The 22794-nt window shown below is 33.5% G+C and overlaps 2 protein-coding genes and 1 pseudogene across 2 annotated transcripts; 1 reads left to right on the forward strand and 2 right to left on the reverse strand.

Annotated features, from left to right (window-relative positions):
- Positions 1–14945: 14945 nt before the first annotated feature.
- LOC132902796 (uncharacterized) lies at positions 14946–18058 on the reverse strand. Its single transcript, XM_060949180.1, has 2 exons — positions 16785–18058; positions 14946–16548 (listed from the first exon to the last, which is right to left on the reverse strand). Exons 1-2 carry the CDS (start codon positions 16860–16862, stop codon positions 15706–15708), a joined length of 921 nt encoding a protein of 306 aa, XP_060805163.1. The 5' UTR covers positions 16863–18058; the 3' UTR covers positions 14946–15705.
- Positions 18059–18193: 135 nt separating this feature from the next.
- LOC106129135 (uncharacterized) lies at positions 18194–19429 on the reverse strand. The gene is made up of 3 exons (XM_013327611.2): positions 19135–19429; positions 18924–18993; positions 18194–18565 (listed from the first exon to the last, which is right to left on the reverse strand). The coding sequence occupies exons 1-3, from the start codon at positions 19381–19383 to the stop codon at positions 18252–18254; spliced, it is 633 nt and encodes a 210-aa protein (XP_013183065.2). The 5' UTR covers positions 19384–19429; the 3' UTR covers positions 18194–18251.
- Positions 19430–20286: 857 nt separating this feature from the next.
- Positions 20287–21011, forward strand: LOC132902809 (uncharacterized; annotated as a pseudogene).
- The last annotated feature ends 1783 nt before the right edge of the window (positions 21012–22794 follow it).

The following is a 22794-nucleotide window of genomic DNA, read 5'->3' on the forward strand; positions in this document are numbered from 1 at the left end:
GAAATAAACTACGGGTCACAAAATGGTAAGATTTAAATGCGAATTATAGACTGGACGATACAGCACTAAAGAGTTTAAGTAATAATTATATATTATTAGTATGTAAGGTTTAGATTAATGTTGTAGAGGAAAATTAAGAATTAATTATTGAATACAAAGAATTAAGAACTTATTGTTATTATTAGATATTTCAGATAATTAACTTCCTCATGGAACGTATAGACAAGGAAATTTTATGTTAAAGCTTCTACGTCCAAAAGTTCTTCTATACATGAGAGATGAGAGAGAGAGACAAAACATGACAAAACCACAACATTAACATTGGTTATATTGTTTGCAACAAAATTTCTGAAAATTAACCAGGAATGTGCTTTGGTGATAAATATAACTAGTTTGGTCAATAATATAAACTAAACGATTTGAAAAACCAGGCCAGGGTAAGGCCAGGCCACCAAAAACTCTTTCAGATATATTGTATAAAGAAAGAAAAAGATAAATTGCTGAATACAGTGATAAGACATAAAAACACTCTGTAATTTATCTCAGTGATTATCATCATATTAATATTAAATAAATATCAGTGATTTTACCTCATCTTTTTTCTCAATTCAAAATTGATTTACGATTTACGAATCTTAATCATCCTGCGTAATACGGGCTTCAAGTCTCAAGGCTCCGTCTACTATGTAAGTAACATTATACTATCGCTTTATCCCTTACCGGGTACACAGACCAACAGTCACTCAAAGATTGATAGGCCACGATCGTGTATAGCTTAAATATCATTATCAGCAGTTACATGAAACAAGCTAATGTTTGTCACAGACCAAGAGTATCCTTGGCTGGGTTTTAATCTTCGCAATACAAATTTCCAGATCTAACCGATATTTCCAACTTTTCAAAGTTAAACTGGACAAAAACTGTAACAGCACCTGCAACACTGTGTTGTAAAAACTTGACGTGGTGACCTGTATTTGAGTTTGCAACACAACGCCCTAGTTTTTTTTTTTACAAAAAACAGCTTATCTCACAAAGTAGTAGCCAAACAAAACAGCACAAAGAAACAAGAATAATTTTCGAAGTGAAATCGCCCCGTTGGGGTTTGACGCCATGTTTAAAGTTACCATAGAATCTAACAGCTTTTGTACAGGCATTAAGATTATTTTGAAACATAATCATATTTATGTTTGTACGAGCTTTTTACCCGCGTTCCATGTAAACGCAGAATAACTTTTTAAAGTGAAAATTAGTAAATACGAGCCATTCCCAAATATACAATTAACATATTATTGATGAAGGATTAGGGGCATAGTTGGACGACCGGCTATTCAACGTTAGTTATATAGGGTTAAAATTTCACTGCAGCCATGTAAGAATGACTTGGTTTCAATTTTTTTCTTTACACACCTAAATAACAAACCAACATATGTACGATGAAGGAAAACATCATGCATGAAGAAATTTAAGCTTTCTGCCTGCACTAGGTCATAGAGACTCAAGATGTTTCGCGGTCTTTGAATCTTAATTTTTACTACCGTTTTAACGGAAAGTAAGAAATCCGCCTAAAGTGTAAGTCACCAAAGATATAATAAACTTGCTTTTACGAGCAAGTTCGCCATACATATAATCACATCTGTATGGCCTACAGGATAGACAGAGATGATGATGAAACCTCAAATTTCCGTATTTCCCACAACAAATAAACTACTTTCACTATATAAAGGTATATAATATAAATTGATTGAACGAACCGCCGATATGTCTCTATAGTCTACTGCAACAGATCTGTATGCAAAATAATTCCATAGATCACAAATCAATTCCCTGGATGAGACTGAACGTGGACACGTAATGAAATCGAAATTGAATGCCTCACGAAATCAAATGGATTTCGAGGGAAATATTCGGGACGTATTGGCGAAAATTACATCAAATATGATATTGCTAATAAAGGATTCTAAAGGATTATGTATTTGGTCTAATTTTAATATTGGTATTTATATATTATTTACCGGAAAAGAGGTATAGAGAAAAAGATTAACCCTAATCACAAACACTTTTCATACACTTGCGTAAAGTATCAACATATGTATGTGTATTCTGAATACTTTAGTATCTCATGTTTGTGTTATGTATAACAGAGAGAAGATATTTTATTTTCAACTATCTATCTATCATTTCACGTAGTGCTTATAATCCAAGATACCTCTCTCTTTTTACAGAACCGCAAAATATTTAATAATTATTTTTCGTTAAATCTCTTTGAAGCCACGATCCATGCTACATTTGATATCAGAGTATCTCCAAAGAAATACAAGACAATTAAAATAAGCCAGTGGGTACGTTACACGTTGCTAATTAGAGTCGTGCCTGCGAAGCGTTTCAGAGAAATGTCTGCCAAGCACTGCAGGGGTTTAAAAATATTTTATTAAAAATATAAAATACATGGCCCGTCTTCTTTGTGCTTTGTGCTTCTGGTTTAAGAAGAAATACCAGCGAAATAATGTATGTAATATTGTTCTTATTCGAGTCCGCCTATGCCATTTAAAGGAATATTATAAAAAAATATTCGAAATTTATCCTTTAGCGAGCATCTAGAAACAAGAACATACATACCTATATAAAATTACATCTAAAGGGATAAGAATTCATTTGAACGTAGCCTTTCAGTCTTTTTAAGACTGTTAGCTTTGCCTACAAGGATATAGACGTGATTATATGTACATCTGTATAGGTAAGATCAAACAAGGATAAAGGCAATTAAATTATTTATCCAATATGCGAACAAAAATTTGTGTAATTTTGAAAATCAAAGCATGTCCGCAAACTCAAACATACATACATACATATTGTCACGTCTATATCCCTTGCGGGGTAGACAGAGCCAACAGTCTTGAAAAGACTGAATGGCCACGTTCAGCTATTTGGCTTTATAATACTACTCTGTCAAGAAAGTAGCAGGAAAAGATCAATAATACACAAACTGTTTGTTATTCATCCAAATTTATTTTATCACCTTCAAAATATGCTCCTTTAGAAACGATACACTTACGCCAACGAATAATCCAATCATCAAAACATTTTTTAAACGCTGTTTCCGGAATTGAGGTCAGTTCTCGCCGCGAATTCTCTTTTATGTCTTCTACCGATCGAAAACGGGTGCCACGAAGTGGTAATTTGAGTTTAGGAAAAAGAAAAAAGTCGGCTGGAGCCATATCTGGTGAATATGGTGGTTGCTCGATGGTATTTGTTGAGTGTTTGGTTAAAAATTCGTTCACAATGATGGCCTTGTGCGAAGGTGCATTATCATGGTGCAAAATCCAAGAATTTTCTTTCCACAAATCTGGCCTTTTTCGTCGGATTTGCTCTCTTAAACGCCGCATAACACTCAAATAATATTCCTTATTTACCGTTTGACCTTCCGGCAAGAATTCCGAGTGCACAACACCGCGATAGTCAAAGAAAACAGTCAACATGACTTTGACTTTTGAACGACTTTGGCGTGGTTTTTTCGGTTTCGGTTCAGTTGGAAGGCGCCACTCCGAAGCTTGTTGACTAGTTTGCATGTCAAACTCGTAAACCCACGTCTCGTCACCAGTAACAATGCGTTTCATGAATGTTGGGTCGGAATTGACTCGTTCTAGCATGTCCTCAGCGACTCTCATGCGATTGAGTTTTTGAAAAAAATTCAGGTCTTTTGGGACTAGCCGAGCGGCAACATGTTTCATACCCAAATTATTAGTTAAAATGGTACGGATCGACTCGTGAGATACAGAAAGTTCGGTGGCTATCTCTCTCAAAGTTGAATGAGGATTTTCAGTCACTATTTCCTTCACTTTTGCGATGTTAACTTCAGTTGCAGACGTTGATGGCCTACCAGAGCGAGGCAAATCTTCCATCACATCTCGACCGCTTTTGAACGCTTTGTACCACTTATAAGCACGAGTTTTTGATAAAGTCGATTCACCGTAAGCCTTCTGTAACATTTTCAGTGACTCCGAACACGATATTCCATTGGCAATGCAAAATTTAAGACAAACTCTTTGTTCGATGTTTTTATCCATTATGAAATTAGCAATACACACTAGATATGATATAACTAAAAATAGCACTGTATTTAATGTAAACAACAGATGCAACTCAAACTCCGCGCCAAAATGGAAAACAGTTATGCCAATCTAACAACAACAAAAAAAACAAAAATTTGAATTTGGAACCATAAATAAATAATCCATTCCCGATACTTTTCTGACTGAATGTAGAATTGAGATTCAAATAGTGACAGGTTGCTAGCCCATCGCCTAAAAAAAAAGAATCCCAATTTTGTAAGCCTATCCCTTAGTCGCCTTTTACGACATCCATGGGAAAGAGATGGAGTGGTCCTATTCTTTTTTTCATTGGTGCCGGGAACCACACGGCAATCTCAAACGAATGCAAGAAAATCTGTTCATTACTTACTGAATGTATTGCGGTTTATTTGAAATGTGTGTCTTTTCAGGTAGTCGTTCAAGTATCAATGTCAGGTTATGAAACACATTTTACTTCAAATAAACCATTCATTTACGTACACATACTCTGTTCCTTGAATATGCACATGGAATGCACCGCTACCACAGTTAGGCTACCATAGATATGTAAACATTTTATTTGCTGGATAAAGGATTTGTATTATAAATTTATGCAACATTGTTTATGAATTACACGATAAATGTATTTCCATGCAAGCATTTTACCTACCATAACAAACAAATTATGTTCATACCATCATATAAAGAAAAAAGAGAAAGCACACAAATTATAATTGGCATGCTCTCATAGGCAAAATCATTTTTGTTTTCTTAAAAACATTACTATGTTGTTTCATTTATAATAAATTCCAATATGAACACCGCATTAAACTTCGGTCAATATATATATATATGTTTATAAGTTATTGTGATGTTACCGCTATATATAATAGGTACCGCAAACCCATACTTGAATGATAGAAGCTACACTAGGAATTTGCCTATTCCCTTAGTGACCTTTCACGACAACCTTCATTGAAAATAATTGTCTGACTGTCCAGCGTGATATAATAAAAATACGTCAATGCATACAGTCAAAAAATATCAAAATCTCGCGAGGATGTTCCACAGTATAATGAAATATTTTATTACCGAGTAACAAAGGCGGCCGACATACACCGTGTACACAACAATGTACTCAGATTTTTAGTAATTCGCAAGTGTGAACGAGGGTTTTATGACTTTTTTTAGAATACACGATATGACGAACTTTGTTCAACACATCAAAATATGCGAGCATGTTGTTGCTTTATTACATTTTTATTGTTTGTTATTTTTCAACACAATCGCTTTTTGCAATGATGGTTGAAAGTTCAAACTTAATCTAAGTTAAGTCGCCCATTTTGATTTCATTCAGTTGTTTATCAGTTGTCGCCTATTTTCATTTTGTTTTAGTTGGAATAAATTCCAAGCTGGTCTAGTACCTAAGAAAAATTGTGTGTGCCAGCGAGTTCCTTTCCGCGCATATTATAATATAACATCAATCATGGAATCTTATTAACAGTCTTTTTATACGATGGGCTAGCAACCCGTCACTATCTCAAAATTTAACGTTGCCTAAAGTCTTAACACTACTGACATGCCTGATAGGTGTGTGTATTCGACATTCCAACAATTCAGTGGCGTTCTAAATTTAATCGTGATTGATATTAATTCAATCGGCGTACTTATTACAGAGGCTCCCTCGGACCGTTGGTCTATAATAGCGCGGAGGATTTGCAAATAGGCTGCGGTCTGCGGTATTGGCCAACGGGTTACTACGAGCACGTCTAACTATCAACGATTTGTTTTCAGTTGCCATCAAAATAATATAGAGATTGCTTTAGGAAGACCTCGTATGGTAACTGTCTATTTTCGAGCCTAGTCTAACCATCAATTTATAGAGCGTACAAACATATAGTCACGTCTACATCCCTTGCAGGGTAAACAGAGCCAACAGTGTTGAAAAAACTGAAAGGCCACGTTCAGTTGTATGGCTTTAGATTATATTATTAAATTTATAAATTTACATTATTAGCTTTAGAGACTGCTGAATACAATTTGTTTTTAATATTAACGAATAAACTCAAAACATACAGGGAGTAATTTTTACTATAGGTACCTAATTGGTTGATTAACCTACACAGAGATAGTCCTTTGAGAGAGACTTATTCTACTTTTAAACTTGGGAATTTCAATATAATCACGTCTTTATCCCTTGCGGGGCAGATAGAGCCAACAGTCTTGAAAAGACTGAAAGGCCACATTCAGCTGTATGGCTTTATGATAGAATTGAGATTCAAATAGTGACAGGTTGCTAGCCCATCGCCTAAAAAAAGAATCGCAAGTTTATAAGTTTATCCCTTAGTCACCATTTACGACATTCATGTAAAAGAGATGGATAGTAGATTTTTAAAATGATAAATAGTAAATTGCCTCTTCTCAGACTTGCAACTTTAATACGATTTAAATACGTAAATATTTCCCTGGGGGGTGTCAATTGTCCCGGTTATCGAGTGGGAGCAATGGCGCGAGCTCATCTCGTTTGCTCCAAATGAACCGGTCTTGGTAAATTCGGTCCCAGGGTGGACGGCTAAGCCATTTATAGTTTTTTATCAAGTAAAAATAAATAACAGTTCTGTAATATTGTCATACGTGGTTACACGGCGTATTTTAATTGTCTCATTGATATATTTATTGGCAGAGAATAAACTACTTACGTATAATACATACGTATAGTCACGTCTTTGTCCCTTGCGGGGTGGACAGAGATAACATACTTGTAAAAAATTAAAGGCCACGTTTAGCTGTTTGGCTTAGTGATAGAATTAAAATTCAAATAATTACAGGTTGCTAGCTATGCCCTTAGACCTTTTACGACTAACGCATAATCCATGATATAAATGGTCATTAGGGTGGGTCGATTTCGGGCGTTTTTTTTAAATTTTGTTCGATTTTCAGTGGGGGGGTCTCAAAAGTTGCGTAAAAATATAAGCTACTAGACAATGTTTTTATTTTTCTGATTTTATATACTTTTCAGCCCTCTACTGAAGTTAAAAAATTTCATATATAAAAAAAAGTTGTACCTATTAAAATACGGTTATTTACTTAAAAGAAATTGACTTTAAAGGAGAAACCATTTATTAAGATCTTCAATTGTCTAAAAATGAAACATATTGCAATATTAAAGAAAAAACAAAACTAATGTCAATACTTATTTTATCTATTTTTTACACTTGTAATCAGACTTACAGTCAAATGAAGGTATTATTGATCTGGATTGCAATTTTGTTCGAATTATTCCATCTCGAGCTTTTTCATCAGCAACAGTAATAGAAGCCTCTGTTACAAATGTTCAATGAGTAGAGTTTTGGCTTTCCTACCATCAAAATAGATACCTTCAACAAGGTTCTTAGAGCTGTTCTCTTGTAGGCTTTGGCGTTCCTTATTACGAGCTCTACGTAGTTTATTTTTGTCCACTACTCAGTTATTTTCTTCCGTTGATACTAGTCCTAAATCTTGTAAAACTGCTGACATAAGAGCTGCTCCAGGTCTATCAGAAACTCCATATCGATCACAAGTTTCTGCAAATTTTGGTAGTTTTAAAGTATTGTAAGATTTTTCGCTTTTTGATGATGTTTTATCATTACATTCGTGATCTGAAAGGTCTTAGGTCCACTGGTGAATTCATTAGGGTTCTGCAACTTTGTTTCTTCTTTCAAAAGAACAATGACTTGGTCCTGGTTCTGGTTCATTATAGTTTAAATTTCTTTTTTTGCATTTTCGGTGTCTCTCAATCCTTTGAATAATTTTTTTTTTGTTTCACTGTGATCTATTCTTGAAATCATCATTTTTCTTTCAGTTCTTTGATCTAATAAAAATGTTCGTACAATTACAGGCACTTTATCGTTTTTAATGCAGGAGCACGATGTTATTATTTGACATTTACATGATGCTATATCAAAAAGTCGAGACAAAGCAGTATCTTTAAAACTTGCCAGTTTTCGAGTATAATTTTCAGATCTCTTGCTTTGTGGATATCGGATAAGCTTCAAATATTCATCATTATACTTTTTCATGAGCTCTTTAATACGTTTTGGACTCACAATTGGAATAGAAGGTGAAACCCGAATTTTCTCGATGTCGCGGAGTACAATAGCGAAGATTTCACTTACTGCTGGCTGTTTTCCTGAGTTTTTTAGCAGTAACTAATGCCTCACATGAAAAATATATTCTTTATTACGTCTGCTATTGTGGGTAACATATTTATATTAATTTCTACAGGTGCTCCAAATATAGAACAGTCCATAGCACTTCGTGTAATGAGATGTTTTCGCTCGCTCATTTTATAAGTCACTAATTGTAAGTATTACGACACAATCCCAAAATAATAATACTAGGAAACTAACTTCGTGGAAATGTAATATATTCCAGCTAAAAATTCGTTATAAAGTATCGAAAATCACTAGAACAAAGATAACACAAAGGTCTATAGTCGTAAGTATTTTACTTACGCGTAGGTACCATCAAAGCCGTTAATACTGTAATGTATCTACCCACTTAGAAATTTGAGAATTATGTAGAAAACTGATTTTGTATGATTCAATTATCTTTATAAGACCAAACTAAAACAAAAATAAGTATAAAAAAAGGATTTTAAAGTTATTAAAAGCGTTTGAAATATAGGCGGTTAATACCAATTTTTTCGATTATTTGGGCTTCGGTAGAGGGCTATAAGGTATACCGAATATTTTTTTTAATATTTTTTTTGTAATAATATGATAATAACGCAACTTTTAACACCCACCCATGATTTTTATCAAAAAATTTTGAAAATCGACCCACCCTAATGGTCATACAATGGACATCGTGGAAATACTTTTACCCTATATTTATATTATAAACCTTTTTATAAAAATAGCCTATAACTTGGCTGATGAAGTCTCTACCTACTCCAGGAATAATAAATAAACATAAATCTTAAAATACTCGTAGAATTACTAGACGAAAGCCGAAAGTTGGGTTCACAACTTCCAAGCCCTGCCCTCAAAGTTTGATGACTTACTTCAAAGGGAATTTTCTGCCACTGTAATGTACACGTCATCCGCAATCCCACTGTACCATTGTAGGTACAGTTCGTACAGTTACAATAGTTGTTATCTTAATGTTGGCGGTGGCTACAAGGCTGTTTCACATGGAATATAATAAAAAAACTACATAACCTATAGAACAATAACTTGTGTTTGTGTAGTTTTGGTTACATACTACATAAATATTTAATTAAAGAAAATTTGGTAAATCACTGGCTGCAAAAAAAAGTTTAAAAATTTTGAAAACAGAAAAATGATCATCATAATTTTAAATCAAATAAATTACGTAACTGACTCTCTTCCATTATCTGGACCGATATTTTAGCCTACGCTCATATTTAAAAAAAGAAGTAAGTTTTTTTAAATTTACGTTTTTGTGTTATAGACTTTATAAACCCGTAAAAGGAAAAGAATTTTAATTCTAACTGAATTGGACAGACAAGAGTACCTTGAAATTGCATGCAATATTAAGAAATATGGATGAAACAAAAAGAATGCAGGAATCATGGCAAATGCAAACATTTAGTATCCAAAGATCTGTCTACCCCTTTGGAAAATAAGCGTGATCATGTATTTACATTTACGTAGTAATTACTCGGCTTGACAGTATACAACCGGCTTTATAATTTACATAGGATAGTTCACGTGGAAGTTGGCACGAACCCTCCCTGTAAATATAATTGTGGAGCGAACTGTGCTCTGTGTTCCGCAGTATTAAATGAGATGAATTTAACTTCAATTCAGCGGGTACCTTAAAATATACCGAACTCTTTAGTAAATTGGTTTTAATTATATTTACAACGGTTAAGCAAAATCAGAGGTTAATTTATGATTGTCTTGCCTGTCTGATTAAGAAAAATTATAACCGGAGATGTAACTTTGATGAATTATCCCACCTCAGCCATGTATGTATGTACCAGTGACAATTTTCGAACTTATGTACATTAGTTTGAATACTTACCGATGCTCTTACGGCGAGGGAAACATTGTGAGGAAACCTGTCGTCATTCTAGTAAATGGTAAAATAACGACTAAAATTTAAATAAATAGACATACTTACTCTGCTGACCCACTCAAAGAGATGGATACTGAAAGAAGAAGCAGAAGAAATATTAATGTGTACGTAAATGTAATTATAAATATACACATATAATTTTGTTCTTGTTGAATATTATATCAGAATCATGTAGTTTATACTTCATAACGATAAATACAAAATGTACCTGTATTATTGACCTAAATATTAAACAAGAGTGTATTTGCTATGCATTGAAAGCTGCTGAATTAGTACAGGTATATCTGAGGTAAATTCAATGAGGCAATCAATCAATCTGCATGACGCGCGCAAAATTGAAAGCGGTATTGATAATCCAGGTATAGATGTTTTATTTACCGTACTATGTAAGTAATATAGAATAATCGCGCAAAAACACTTCGTAGTTATTTAAGACTAGCATCGGTTTAGTATTTAAATATCAACCCTTACAAACAAACAATCTAAGTTAAAAACTTTAACTCACTCTTTATGGTTCCAAAAAGATGGTATTCTTCATGAAGACGTGACACTGGCCACAAATAGTACACCACAATGTATAGTTTTTGAAAAGAAAAACAATGTTATGCGCGCTATCACAAAAAAAAATCGAAGATATAGTTAAAAGTTATACATACATTCATAATTATTATTTGCATACCTATTTTGTTAAATACTGAATATTTTTATATACAAAGTAAGTACTTACAGTTGTATTATTTAAAAGTGCAGTTTTTCTTCGACCCAAATCTCCAAGCTTCAAGATTCCAAGTATAATAAGTTTTCAAACTTAGAGCTTATGTTAGTACAATACTGAAAATATATTATTAAAATTTATTTAAACATTTAGATTATACACAAGTTTTTGCTGGATAAAGGTTTATGTGTACATTAATTTGTGCTGTGGAGTGAATTTTTACTTATACAAGTTACAACCACAAAAAAATAGATTGCTATCCTCATACCCCAATTGAAATACAAAACACTTATCTTTCAAACAACTGTCGACAGCAACAAAGGCGTGGGAAGCACCGAACAGTTGCAGCGAAGCGCGAATTGTGAAATAAAATATGCACGCGGCAGCCATGACGCTTTTCGATGCCAAGTTTCAAACTTGAGACTCCAGACCTGTTGAAGATCCGAAACTACATGGAAATTTAAGTGTTGGAAATTAGCACACTCCGGAACTTCTTAGTTTCGTATGCACGGGGAAACAGTTATTTATACGTGTGTTTAATTTCAATTGAGCGAGTTTCATGCGAGAGTTTATAATTTTGCGTTGAAAATTTCATGATACGCTTCTCTCTCGGCTTCCTTTTCTTTCTGTGAATATAATAAATTGAAGAATATTCAAATCTATATATATAAAAAGCAAAGGTGACTGATTGACTGACTGATCTATCAGCGCACAGCCTAAACTACTGGAACGATCGAGCTGAAATTTGGCATGCAGATAGTTGCTATGATGTATTAAATATTTAAAATTCCTCGAGAATGGTATAAGCGGGATTTTTTCATATCACGCGGGCGGAGCCGGGCGTACTCTAGATACCACATACAAGATAGAGTTAAGTATCCACGCTTACACTAAATTCTGTCATACTGCCCAACAACCCCATAAAATGTTTTACTATTTCGCCAATTGCAGTCTTTTTATTCACTGTACTGTGTTGTCAATATAAAAAATAATAATAAGTCTCAGTGATGAAACTAACATTGAAAGAAACTGACATGTTGTTAGACCGTCCCATCGCCTAAGAAGAATCTCAAGTTACTTTTGATTTTTTGATCTGCACGGCAAGGCAAGGCATCTTTTATACGAAATTATTATATAGATATTAATTACCTAGAAGTTGCGACTTCGTAAAGAAGAGAAGTTGTATCCACGGTTAATTATACTAAGCAATATGTTGATTATCCATCACCAAAATACAATGTTTACATAGTGTTCGCAGAAGCATAAAAATCTTCAAGTAGCTTGTCGAATCGTCAACAGGGGGCACAAATATTTTCGAACAATGTAAGGGTCCTGCGAAGTCATCTCCCTCTACAAATACTACGAAAGAACTAAGGGATCTAAAGAAAACAAATGTGGCATGCTTTGCTCCTAAAATCAGAATGAATGGCCCAACGGCCGCAGTTCAGTAGCACATATCTCTGAATCTAAACTAAATTGGAGAATTTAAGTATTTCTTTCACTTACTTTTGTTGGTACACGTTTTTAAAGATTATTTATTTTTTATCATAGCAATAGATCGTTTTGTTTTTTTAAGTCAGCGTGTAAGTCGTAAGTGATGTTAACGCTGTGAATGTTTAGGTATTAGGCCAATTAACTTTCGTAAAACATAGTTTCGCTTATCTAAAGCAAACATTGCCTTTCGATTAGTATGATACAAATTCATGCAAAAGTATATTTTATTCGGGGAAAACCATACGGCTACTTTTTTATATTAACTGTCTTCTTTTTCATTCTTGGACCTGATGCTAAAAGCTTTTAAGTACAAATTAAATGCTTATGTAATTAAAATAGTAAGATAATAGGTTTACAGGTTTATGTCAAAGATAAACAAGTGACCTTTCCGATAAACATCATTATTATTTTTTTTTTAATTTAGTTCTTTGCATAATTACAAAAATATAAAACCGGTCTTTCTGCTTGTGATGTAAAATAACGTGAAATTAAGTTGATTACTATCAAAAAATATACGTTTTATGAATAACCTTAGGTACATACATCAGTTCGCCTCTCTATCCCTTACGGGGTAGACGAGAATCTCGAAAATACTGAAGGGTTTTGAAGATTCAAATAGTGACAAGTTGCTTGTCCATCGCCTAATTAATAACCAATATGCGAAAAATTTAAAGTGAATGTTTAAAATTTTTCAATTTTAATTAATTAAGCGACCATAATGGAAATTGTTGTCTTAATGAATTCACAATCCTCTTAACCACACACTGAGAGCTCAATCAACTGATGTGCAATCTGTTTTTATTGACTTCATTTTCAAGTACTTACCTGCCCTTATTTACTACATGAAGCCCACGAATTAATTGGCGCAGAAGAATCTTTTATTGTGGGTATATATATACAACTACATGTCGTGTTTTGAATGAAATCAACATGTTGCCATTCATTCATGATAACGTATCCAAAATGTTTTTTTATTCACAACCTAACTTTTACATCGCCCCTAATATTTATTTTAAAGTTACTTTCGCATTTCTAATATTTGTTTAAGTTTTAAGTTGGAATAAAGGGTAGACAGATCCACAAGACGCGCAAGCTAAGCAAGTACAGCTGGAATGGAATTCCCATAACCCATACCCTACAGAGGCCGATAACACTTGTTTGAATATCATTTCCAGCAGTTTACATCTACGAGGAAGCTATTGGCTATCTGGACATCTGTTAGCGCACGCTGTTTGCTTTTCATTTCTCGGAGCAACAAACTCAGCAGCAGAGGATGCGCGCGCACCGATCACGGCCGCGATAACTTTGAGCCGATCTTATCGTACGCTTGTGTGAACTCGCTTCGCTATGCACTCTTCAAGATCCTACTCTTTGACCGATGACTTATATTGGAATAAGCATTAGATAGCAGTTGGTGACTGGCGACAACTTACCGATAATTACATTGCAGAAGATTCAATGTAGTCTTGTAATTATCGGTATTGAAGGTTTAAATCCAGTAATCGAGCCACTGCTCCATTTAAGAAAGTCTTTTAGGATTCTGTACCCAGAGGGAACCGGCATTCTATTAGAGAGGTTTGTTGTCCGTCTGTCTGTCACCATCGCTGTATCCAATGAATCGTAATTGCTACACAGTCAAAATTTTTGCAAATAGTATTTTTCTGTGGCCGCTTCAACAAAAAACACTAATAACTAGAATTAAGTATATAAATATTGAAGCAAGCTCTCAAACAAAGACGGGGTTTTTTACTCAAAATTAATAATGGCAACATTTATATGCGTACAATATAAACAAAACTTTAAATTGATAATGGATGGTTCAGAACACGTCATGGCCTAATTTTTTTTTCATGTCCCGTTTGCGGAGAGCGGCTAAATCAGGCAATTTAGTGGATTTGCTGTATGACCTCCACACTCTTGATTTGCAAGGGAAGCCATCTCAACATGGGTCATGGTTTGCACGTTTAGTTGCCTATGATTGCTTTACCATACCGTTAATACCTAACCATCCTAACAGCCACCCACGTTCTTATACGCGAAATTAATTGTGCATTCGTTAGTTACCACTGTAGACTGCATTACCTTTATTCAATCGATATTCTTAAAATTCACGTGCATTAATTATAACAATTGGGAAGAAGTAACATCCCAGAAAACAATATTTTACGACAGATTTTAAAACAAACATATTTGTTGTAAAAAAATTCTATAAGCTGAGCTGTTTCAGATACTTTTAGTAAGTTATAGGTATTGTATGTAATAACAAAGGCATAACCCGGGCTCTTCTCTAGAGAGGTGAGGATGCAACCGGGACTAAAAATCCAGAAGAAAGAAAAATTGTATGTAATAACATGTCCAGTCCAGTTCTCAAACATTCATGCCAGTGACACGAATATGCAAGCAACTAATATGAAGTGACCGTTACAAGCACGCATGCATTATACAGCGATCTAACTTTAAAACCCATCTATAGAAAAACAAGGTTCTTATTTCATAAATAAAGTCAATTATATCAATATAAAGTGTTTATTTTCCAAAAATCTTACAGAAATACGAAAAATATAACTTATCAACTTTTTGGCAGCTGGTGTGTAAGTATATACTTTACTTAAATACAGTGTTTTTAAAACACGCTGAAATTTATTGCAACCACTATGTTCGTTTCAAATTAGTGATATTCTTCATCATCATCGCATTTTGTGTCCATTTTAAGTTAATGATATTTTCAACAAAATTCAAATTCAAATTCAAAATTTTTATTCATTATTATAGGATACTATATATCGCTTAATAATTGTCGTATGGTTTAACAACATTGGTTGACGTCAAATAAATTACTTAAAAACTAAGTTTACTGCCGCTTCCAAGGCGTCAGTGCAGAAGAAGCGGTAACAAACTGCACTGCAGCATTTTCTTCAACAACATCAACTTCACAATATAAAATTATACTTAGAATAGAATGTGGACGAGAGAATACATTGTTTAATTTTATATATTTATGAGATTTAATATTGAAAAAAGAAATATATATATATATATATTTTATAGATTGCCAATTTTAAAAAGATTTATGTACAGAGTGTACTGAAATTTTGATTTAAGTTCAAATCAAACTACAATATTTCTTCAATACAATACAATACTTCAACATAAGTTCTTCAGCCTGCTTGAGGTGGTATGATGTAACGCGACGTTATCTACACAATTTTTTATCAGTCTCCTCGGGTGTTGGTACAATAACTTACTTAAAAATAACACGATATTTAAACTTAATTCAAGATTTTTTTTGCATACTTAATATTTCGATTTACATTCAGTTTCATCTGATGTAATCTAGTAATATTATTATTTATTCTTGTATTCTCTTAAACACAACTCTCTTAAACATTTCGTTAGTATATTAAAAGCACTTTGATTAACATTTTTACCGAAAATTCTTTGGACACATTCTTTTATATGACTGTGATATATGTGAGAACAAAGCGTTTCGTTTTCGCGTGGTTTAACATAAATAGTTCCTTTCAGATTGTTGTTAATATGCAAATGTTGATTACTGCGAGTAGGATACACATGTGTATCATATCGTTCGAGACTAGTATGTTGTGTAGTCTGCGATATTTCATTTCTTTTAGTTTCAGAATTATGCTCATATCTTAGTAGAGGTGGCTTCAAAAACTCCACGATTTTCAATTTTTCGTAAAGATTCGGATCAATATCATTCATATTGTCTTTTCTGTAATCTTTCCTCGGATTTCCTAATTTTAGTTTCGAAAACCTTCTAGTTACAGTTTCATTTGGATCTTGATTAAAAATAGAGTAATCTTGTAAGTATTTTTCTATTGGATATTGAGCTAGTTTTTTGGTAAAATCATGAAAATATTCCTTCATGGTTGCCAATTGTTCAGCATTGGACTTCGTCAGCCCATCATTTGTTCCATGAACCAAGTTAATGATAGGAGTTCTGTGCTTTTGTTTTAAATATACAAATGATCTTTCGTTAACATTGCTATGTTTTGGGGCAACTTCGTTATATACTAAATCATTGATTTTATCATTGCTTTTTTGCTTAAGATCTAAAATTTGATTTTCCAGGGATCTCGCTATGATTTTCCCTGTATGTGTTGATTGTGTGCCATCTGGTTTGACAACAATACGATCGATTAATAGAGCGCTGTCTTGACACGACAACTGAAACAACATAATATATACATATTTTTTTAACACCGAAAAAAATTATGATTTACTTCTATATAATATAAGATAATTGCCAATGAAAGCTAATTACGACTTACAGAAATATGACTTGTTTGGACACCTCCATATTACATAGACCATATTACATAGTCATTTGCCGAGAACTTAGACCTCGCGAATTTTTTACAAAATTTTGAATGTCTAGAGATAATATAAAAGGCTACACTTACCTTCAAAATTCCATACGGTATAAAAAATGCACAATTCATGTAAATGTGTGATAACAACAATACTATAACCCTTTTCATTTTTCTCTAGTTTTTCAATAATACGAGATACACGTAGATGGTCTAACCAAGTGCACTGCTGATCTTTACTACGCGAGTAAAATTACTGATCCAGCTAGACGTGAAGATTGATTGGTATGCGAAAATATTATTAAAATATCCTATTGATCATCTTCAAACAAATAATAACAATTGAATAGTCACTTATATGGAAACAATAAGTTTGGTGACCACTTCGCTATTTATGTCCAAGAATGATTGTTCTTTTATGTACAATGGTCAGTCTATTCTGCATACATTGGTTTAGAGTTTTGTACAAGTCTTTTCGGCCTGTAATACTAACCCTTTTTTAATGAAAATTAAATAAAGCTTAAACTCACGTAGGTAATTCATATGAATTTATGAACGTTCAGTGTAAACTCATATACTTTCCAGATGGATGACTTGAAACATCGTCATCATCTTCTATAAGAATCTAATTCACGAAGATTGATAAGGCATATTTTATGTCTTATTTACTCTATTTGTTTTAATTTGATAATTCGATGTGATAGAAAGAGAAAGAAGTCATATTTTAATTATGTTAATATTCGAGAATTAGAATCCGTGAACACGATACTGTCATGAGTAAGAGAGACGGAATAATTGTAAACCATGGTAGTCAGTCATGGTACGCATACATTTCATGATTTAAATATATCTAGTAAACCTTTTTTATTATAACAACTTAATGGCTCAGGGCAATTTTATAAAGCAAGTGGCAATAACTTATCGCCAAAGATGAAGCGAGGACTGAGCGTTCAAATCTCAATTTATGACAAATCCAGTCAACAGAATTGATGACAAAGTTACCAGATAATATTTAACTTTATATCTGTGTACAACATTGCTGATTCATAACTCGTCAACTTAACAACATCCACTTGGCGATACTTCCTGAGAGAAATTAATAAAGTATCGCGAACTTTGTCTTTAAAACTTTTGGGTCACGACACTCTGATGAAGAAATGAATATTCTATATTTACAAATTGTTTTATTTGTATTGATAGCTTCTTTTTTATACGTTCAAACGTTATTTATGTTTATTATATTTTGTAACATAAGTATCTAACTTACATCCAGACTAACTCAATATGTGTAATTTTCCTGTACATTTATTTATTTATTAGCTAAAGGAAATGTGCAAACCATTTTTCAAGGAGGTAGGAGGATTAAAATATTTTTTACTGGATCTAAATTAGTCCTGTATTTATTTAGTCCAATGATGGAATTAAAAATTTTATTATGACAAGTTGCTAGCCCATCGCCTAAAATTTGAGCCCCAAGTAATTAAAAAATTATATTACGTAGGTACATTAAAAAAAAACATTTATTTATTTACAATTTCATTTAATGACTTTTAAAACAAATTAATTCTGGCCGAAAACAGCGAACAACTCGTTGAGTAATACGTTAATTTCGATGCCATGCTCAGCGAGTGTTCTAATTTCAACTTGGAACTGTTCGCTCTTCCATAGGGCATCGTAAATCTGTGCCCACTCCTCGCTGTACAGATTCTCTATGGCTACTCTGAATTCTTCATCTTCGGCCAGTTTTTGGTCAAACAAGGCGGCCAGTTGGTCCTTCGGTAAAGCGGCGACGCAGTCGTTTATGAAGGAGTTGAAGTCGCGGCCGCTGAGCTGGTGGCGGGATTTCTTGAAGCCTTGTGGTCCTGTTGCTTCCTCTGGAAATAGAATATTGTTCGTTCGCAATCATAAATTTGTATATTATTTATTATTACATAATAGTCATATTACATAGATATTAATAATTCATAATTGATAAACATTATTAAATACACTAGATTTTTTTTATTTTTATATAGTAACTTAAACTTACAACTTCAAATAGTGACAGGTTGGTAGCCCATCGCCTAAAGGATAGAATGCCAAGTCCCTTATTCGCCATTTACGACAGACATGGGAAAGAGATGGACCGATCATATTCTTTTTTAAATTGGTGCCGGGAACCACGCGACATTTTATAGTTTGCATATTGAAGTTTGCATATGATATTTTGTTTCAAGATAAAAAAAATCTTACCTAAGATAAAGTTGAAGCGGTCGATGAAGTACATAATATCGATGTTATCCTTCTCCAAGAAATCGATCACCTGTAAAATACAAATATGATATAAATTAATATTGTAGTGGAAAACTTCAAAATCTTCACGTCTCTAAATATCGAATCAGCCTCCTTACAATATAGTTACCACAAAATTATATCTTATTCTAATAAAAAAAAGAATACTCACAGCTTTAAACTCGGGCAACGATTCCATTTCATAAACGAGGTTCTTGAAGTCGGCAGTCGTCAAGTAATTTATGGAAACCCAAAATTCTTCAAACTCTGCGTAATGCTCCATGAGTTCAAATAACTCTTCTCCGGCGACGTCATTGATGAGGTTCAGGAAATCCTCCACATTTTCGTGGAAGACCTTCCTCGGCTGAGGAGCCGAGAAAGCCAAGGAGACCAAACCAAGAAGAACTATTGCGAATTTCATGATTAAAGGAAAGGTTACCCGAGTTAAGTGATACTGATAAAAACCGATTCCTCTTTTTATAATAAACATCTATCAGTGATAAGATTGAATTGATCACATATCGACTTGTGACTCATCTGTCATACGGGATAAAGATTACTCAGTTTCATATAAAAATATATATTTTTATTATCTAATACAGATGTCTCTGCGAGCGAATTCAAGGCAACAAGATTATCGTATCTCCGAGTAGGTTCTACGGAATATAGGGCGTTGCTCGTAGGCGTAAAAGTTATTGTCGTATAAACAGAAATAAAGGGTTCGTTAGGCACTTGTGTTACAGTACGTATTTTATGTGTCCTGGTATAACCCGATTATCATGTATGTAACGTATCATTTAGGTACAGTGTTTGATGTAACGTACTTTCATCGATTTGACTTTGTAGACATAGGTTATGTTATGTAAGGCCGCATTTGTAACTTTAGGTAATATAAAATTTTAATATATTTTCTTGTCATCTTTGGGAAACCATGCGATAGAGTGAAGATAGGTTATTTCATTTGTTAACAGATGTAATACTTATATTTTCCAACAATTTATTTGCCACTATTATTACTTAGGTATCCTTTTCGGTTATCTTTTTGACAGAAAATAAGTAAGCAATAACTAAATAACAGCAAATAGATCGTACGCAACACGTGAAATACTTTCTTTATTCAAAATATAAAATTTATATAATATAAAAAAATGGTAAATTTAGTTTTTTTTAAACTTAGTAACTAAGTTACGAACTAAGTTACGAAGGCCTTAATAATTGTAAAGACAGATTAAGGTAAAATTATAAAAAATCTCCAAATGTAGGAAAAGAAAGTAAGTAAAAACATGAATTCTTATAAAAATATCACAGAATCCACGGTCAGTGACACTTCAACTACATCAAACGAGGCAGTACTTCGCAATTCTTCATAGACGATTATTCCCAACTCCGACTTTCCTATCATCGAGTACAGTCGAGTGAAGAAACAAGTGATGAATCTACATCGATACCGGATAGCTCCACCGATACTTGTGAAACATTCGAGAACACGGAAATATAACCAAACTAGAAAAACTCTCGTCTTTGCAATATTTACACGGAAAAAATACCAAGATTTTTCCATAACTCTACCCCTTTTTCCAGTGGGTGTAATGAAAAATAGAGGAATTAAAAAATATATATCTGAGTTTAATCGCAAAAAACTCTTTTCAATTTGGCATAATTTTTAAAAGAAAGAAAATTGTTTTTTTTTTTTCATCCTGTTATTTTTAGTTTTCAGTTGGTTTTCCATTTTGGTTATATTTCCGTGTGCGAGAGAGACTTAAGTGACGTCAAAGATGAAAGGTAGAAAATGCGGGAATATTGTATATCTCAGATGCCAGATTTACCCCTCCCAGCTTTCACTGTGGCATCAATAATCGCATCGACTGCTAGGAATATGGGAACAGCATACGATAGAATCGAATGAGTGAAATCGATGAAGATTTAGAATTCTCGCCGAAAAGCACAGATCTATGCCGCTTAGGTAAATATAAATTTAGGTTGTACTTCGTTTGTTTTTATATATACATTTAAATTATGTTTTGATCCTTTACGCACGTGATAGGCAGAGCGTACCTACAGTCTGAGTAACTTTAGAGTATTAATTATATTAAATTACTTTACGTAAGTAAATATATATTTTAATACTAATGTTTTTTTTTTATTAAACGATATTTCTAAACAATAAATAGAAAATTTAATTTCATCAGCTTCCGTTAATATTCTTTAGGAATTTCCAATAATTCCTAATTGAAATTACTGCGGAAAATTTAGATAGCTACATATCTGTAGTCGACAGTAGTGGTATCCGTTAAGCTAATATATTATTTATTATTCACCTTCTCTTTATTACAAAATAGCAGATGTCTTTCTGAGTTGCATACTTGCCGTGAAGTAATGAAAAACACAAGACCGCAGTTGTTCCCAGAAGCTAAATGATTTTCCCATTTTTTTTAAATAGAGGTACCACCCCCTTCCTGTACTAGGATGACAACTTGAACAAACGGTTAATAATAAAATTAAATAGGTGAAATTACTTTTAATGTGTATTTTCATTTGTAATTAATCCCTTTAAAGGCTTTTCTCTTAGCACAGATTCTACCTACTCCTAAATCCCCTCTAAAATAAAATCCAAAAGAGCGAACTATAATGCAAAGTAGGCGAAATCCAAATTCCCGAGATTCGCGACGAGAAACCACGTGTCATGGGAATTGTCATTCATCAAGGCAATGCATAGACAGACGAGATTAAAAAAAAAACGTAATTAACATGGCTATTTATTTCCCGCGAGGCGTTGTCGAGGCACTAATGATTTCCGCGTCATCTATTGTGGGAAAAGGCAGCCTCTTCGTTTTTGTTTGCAACGGCTTAATTTTTTTTTCTGATACCTATAGGTACTTATTTGCTTTTGTTTTGCTTTTTCAGTTACTAATATCACATGCCGTGCCGTGTAGTTCCCGGCACCAATACAAAAAAGAATAGGAACACTCCATCTCTTCCCCATTGTTGTCGTAAAAGGCGACTAAGGGATAGGCTTATAAAATTGCGATCTTATTTTTATAATTGCTAAAAAATACTGGTATTTCTAGGACCTAACGAGATTTCAAACTTTTCAGTACAGAGAGTTTTGTGGACCTTAATCACTAAGGCAATTGCTATTGAAATGCTATTGAAATATTTCAATAAAAAATAAATTTGTTTCTTTTTTCTCTTTCATCTTTTACATACACAAGATTCTAATGTATTAGAAGAAATACAATTTGTGGTGCAGTAATATAAACTTTAAGATTATGAGAATCTTGTATCTGAACTAAGCAGCACCATGTCTCTCAATACACCAGCCTCTTAAAAAATTCTGGAAATATGCCCTCGTCAACGCTGATTTGTACGCTGAAGCATTTAAGACATGTTATCAGTTTACAAGATAAGATATTGGAGATTGAGTCTAGGCGATAAACGGCGTTACTGACAAAATGCATGCAGAATTCTCAAGGCCGTCACCGCCGTAAGAACAATGAAAACGTTTTTACTTATTTGTTGCCATCGATATACATAATGCATGCCGTGTGGCTCCCGGCACCAATACAAAAAAAAATAGGACCACTCCATCTCTTTCCCATGGATGTCGTAAAAGGCGACTAGGGGATAGGCTTACAAAGTTGGGATTCTTTTTTAGGCGATGGGCTAGCAACCTGTCACTATTTGAATCTCAATTCTATCATTAAGCCAAATAGCTGAACGAAGCCATTTGTCTTTTCAAGACTTTTGGCTCTGTCTACCCCGCAAGGGATATAGAAGTGACCATATCTATGAATGTATGTATGTATGTATGATATACATAATTATAGTCCAC

This window comes from Amyelois transitella, chromosome 18 (assembly GCF_032362555.1).
Source record: "Amyelois transitella isolate CPQ chromosome 18, ilAmyTran1.1, whole genome shotgun sequence".
In the NCBI taxonomy this organism is placed as follows: Eukaryota; Metazoa; Arthropoda; class Insecta; order Lepidoptera; family Pyralidae; genus Amyelois; species Amyelois transitella.

Excerpts from the sequence above, each read along its gene's own strand:
- LOC132902796 (XM_060949180.1), bottom strand. The coding sequence starts at position 16,862 with ATGAAAAGGGTTATAGTATTGTTGTTATCACACATTTACATGAATTGT. Across the intron at positions 16,549-16,784 it reads TACCGTATGGAATTTTGAAG|TTGTCGTGTCAAGACAGCGC; the intron begins GTAAGTGTAGCC and ends ATGTTGTTTCAG.
- LOC106129135 (XM_013327611.2), bottom strand. The coding sequence starts at position 19,383 with ATGAAATTCGCAATAGTTCTTCTTGGTTTGGTCTCCTTGGCTTTCTCG. Across the intron at positions 18,994-19,134 it reads CGTTGCCCGAGTTTAAAGCT|GTGATCGATTTCTTGGAGAA; the intron begins GTGAGTATTCTT and ends TGTATTTTACAG. Across the intron at positions 18,566-18,923 it reads CCGCTTCAACTTTATCTTAG|AGGAAGCAACAGGACCACAA; the intron begins GTAAGATTTTTT and ends TTCTATTTCCAG.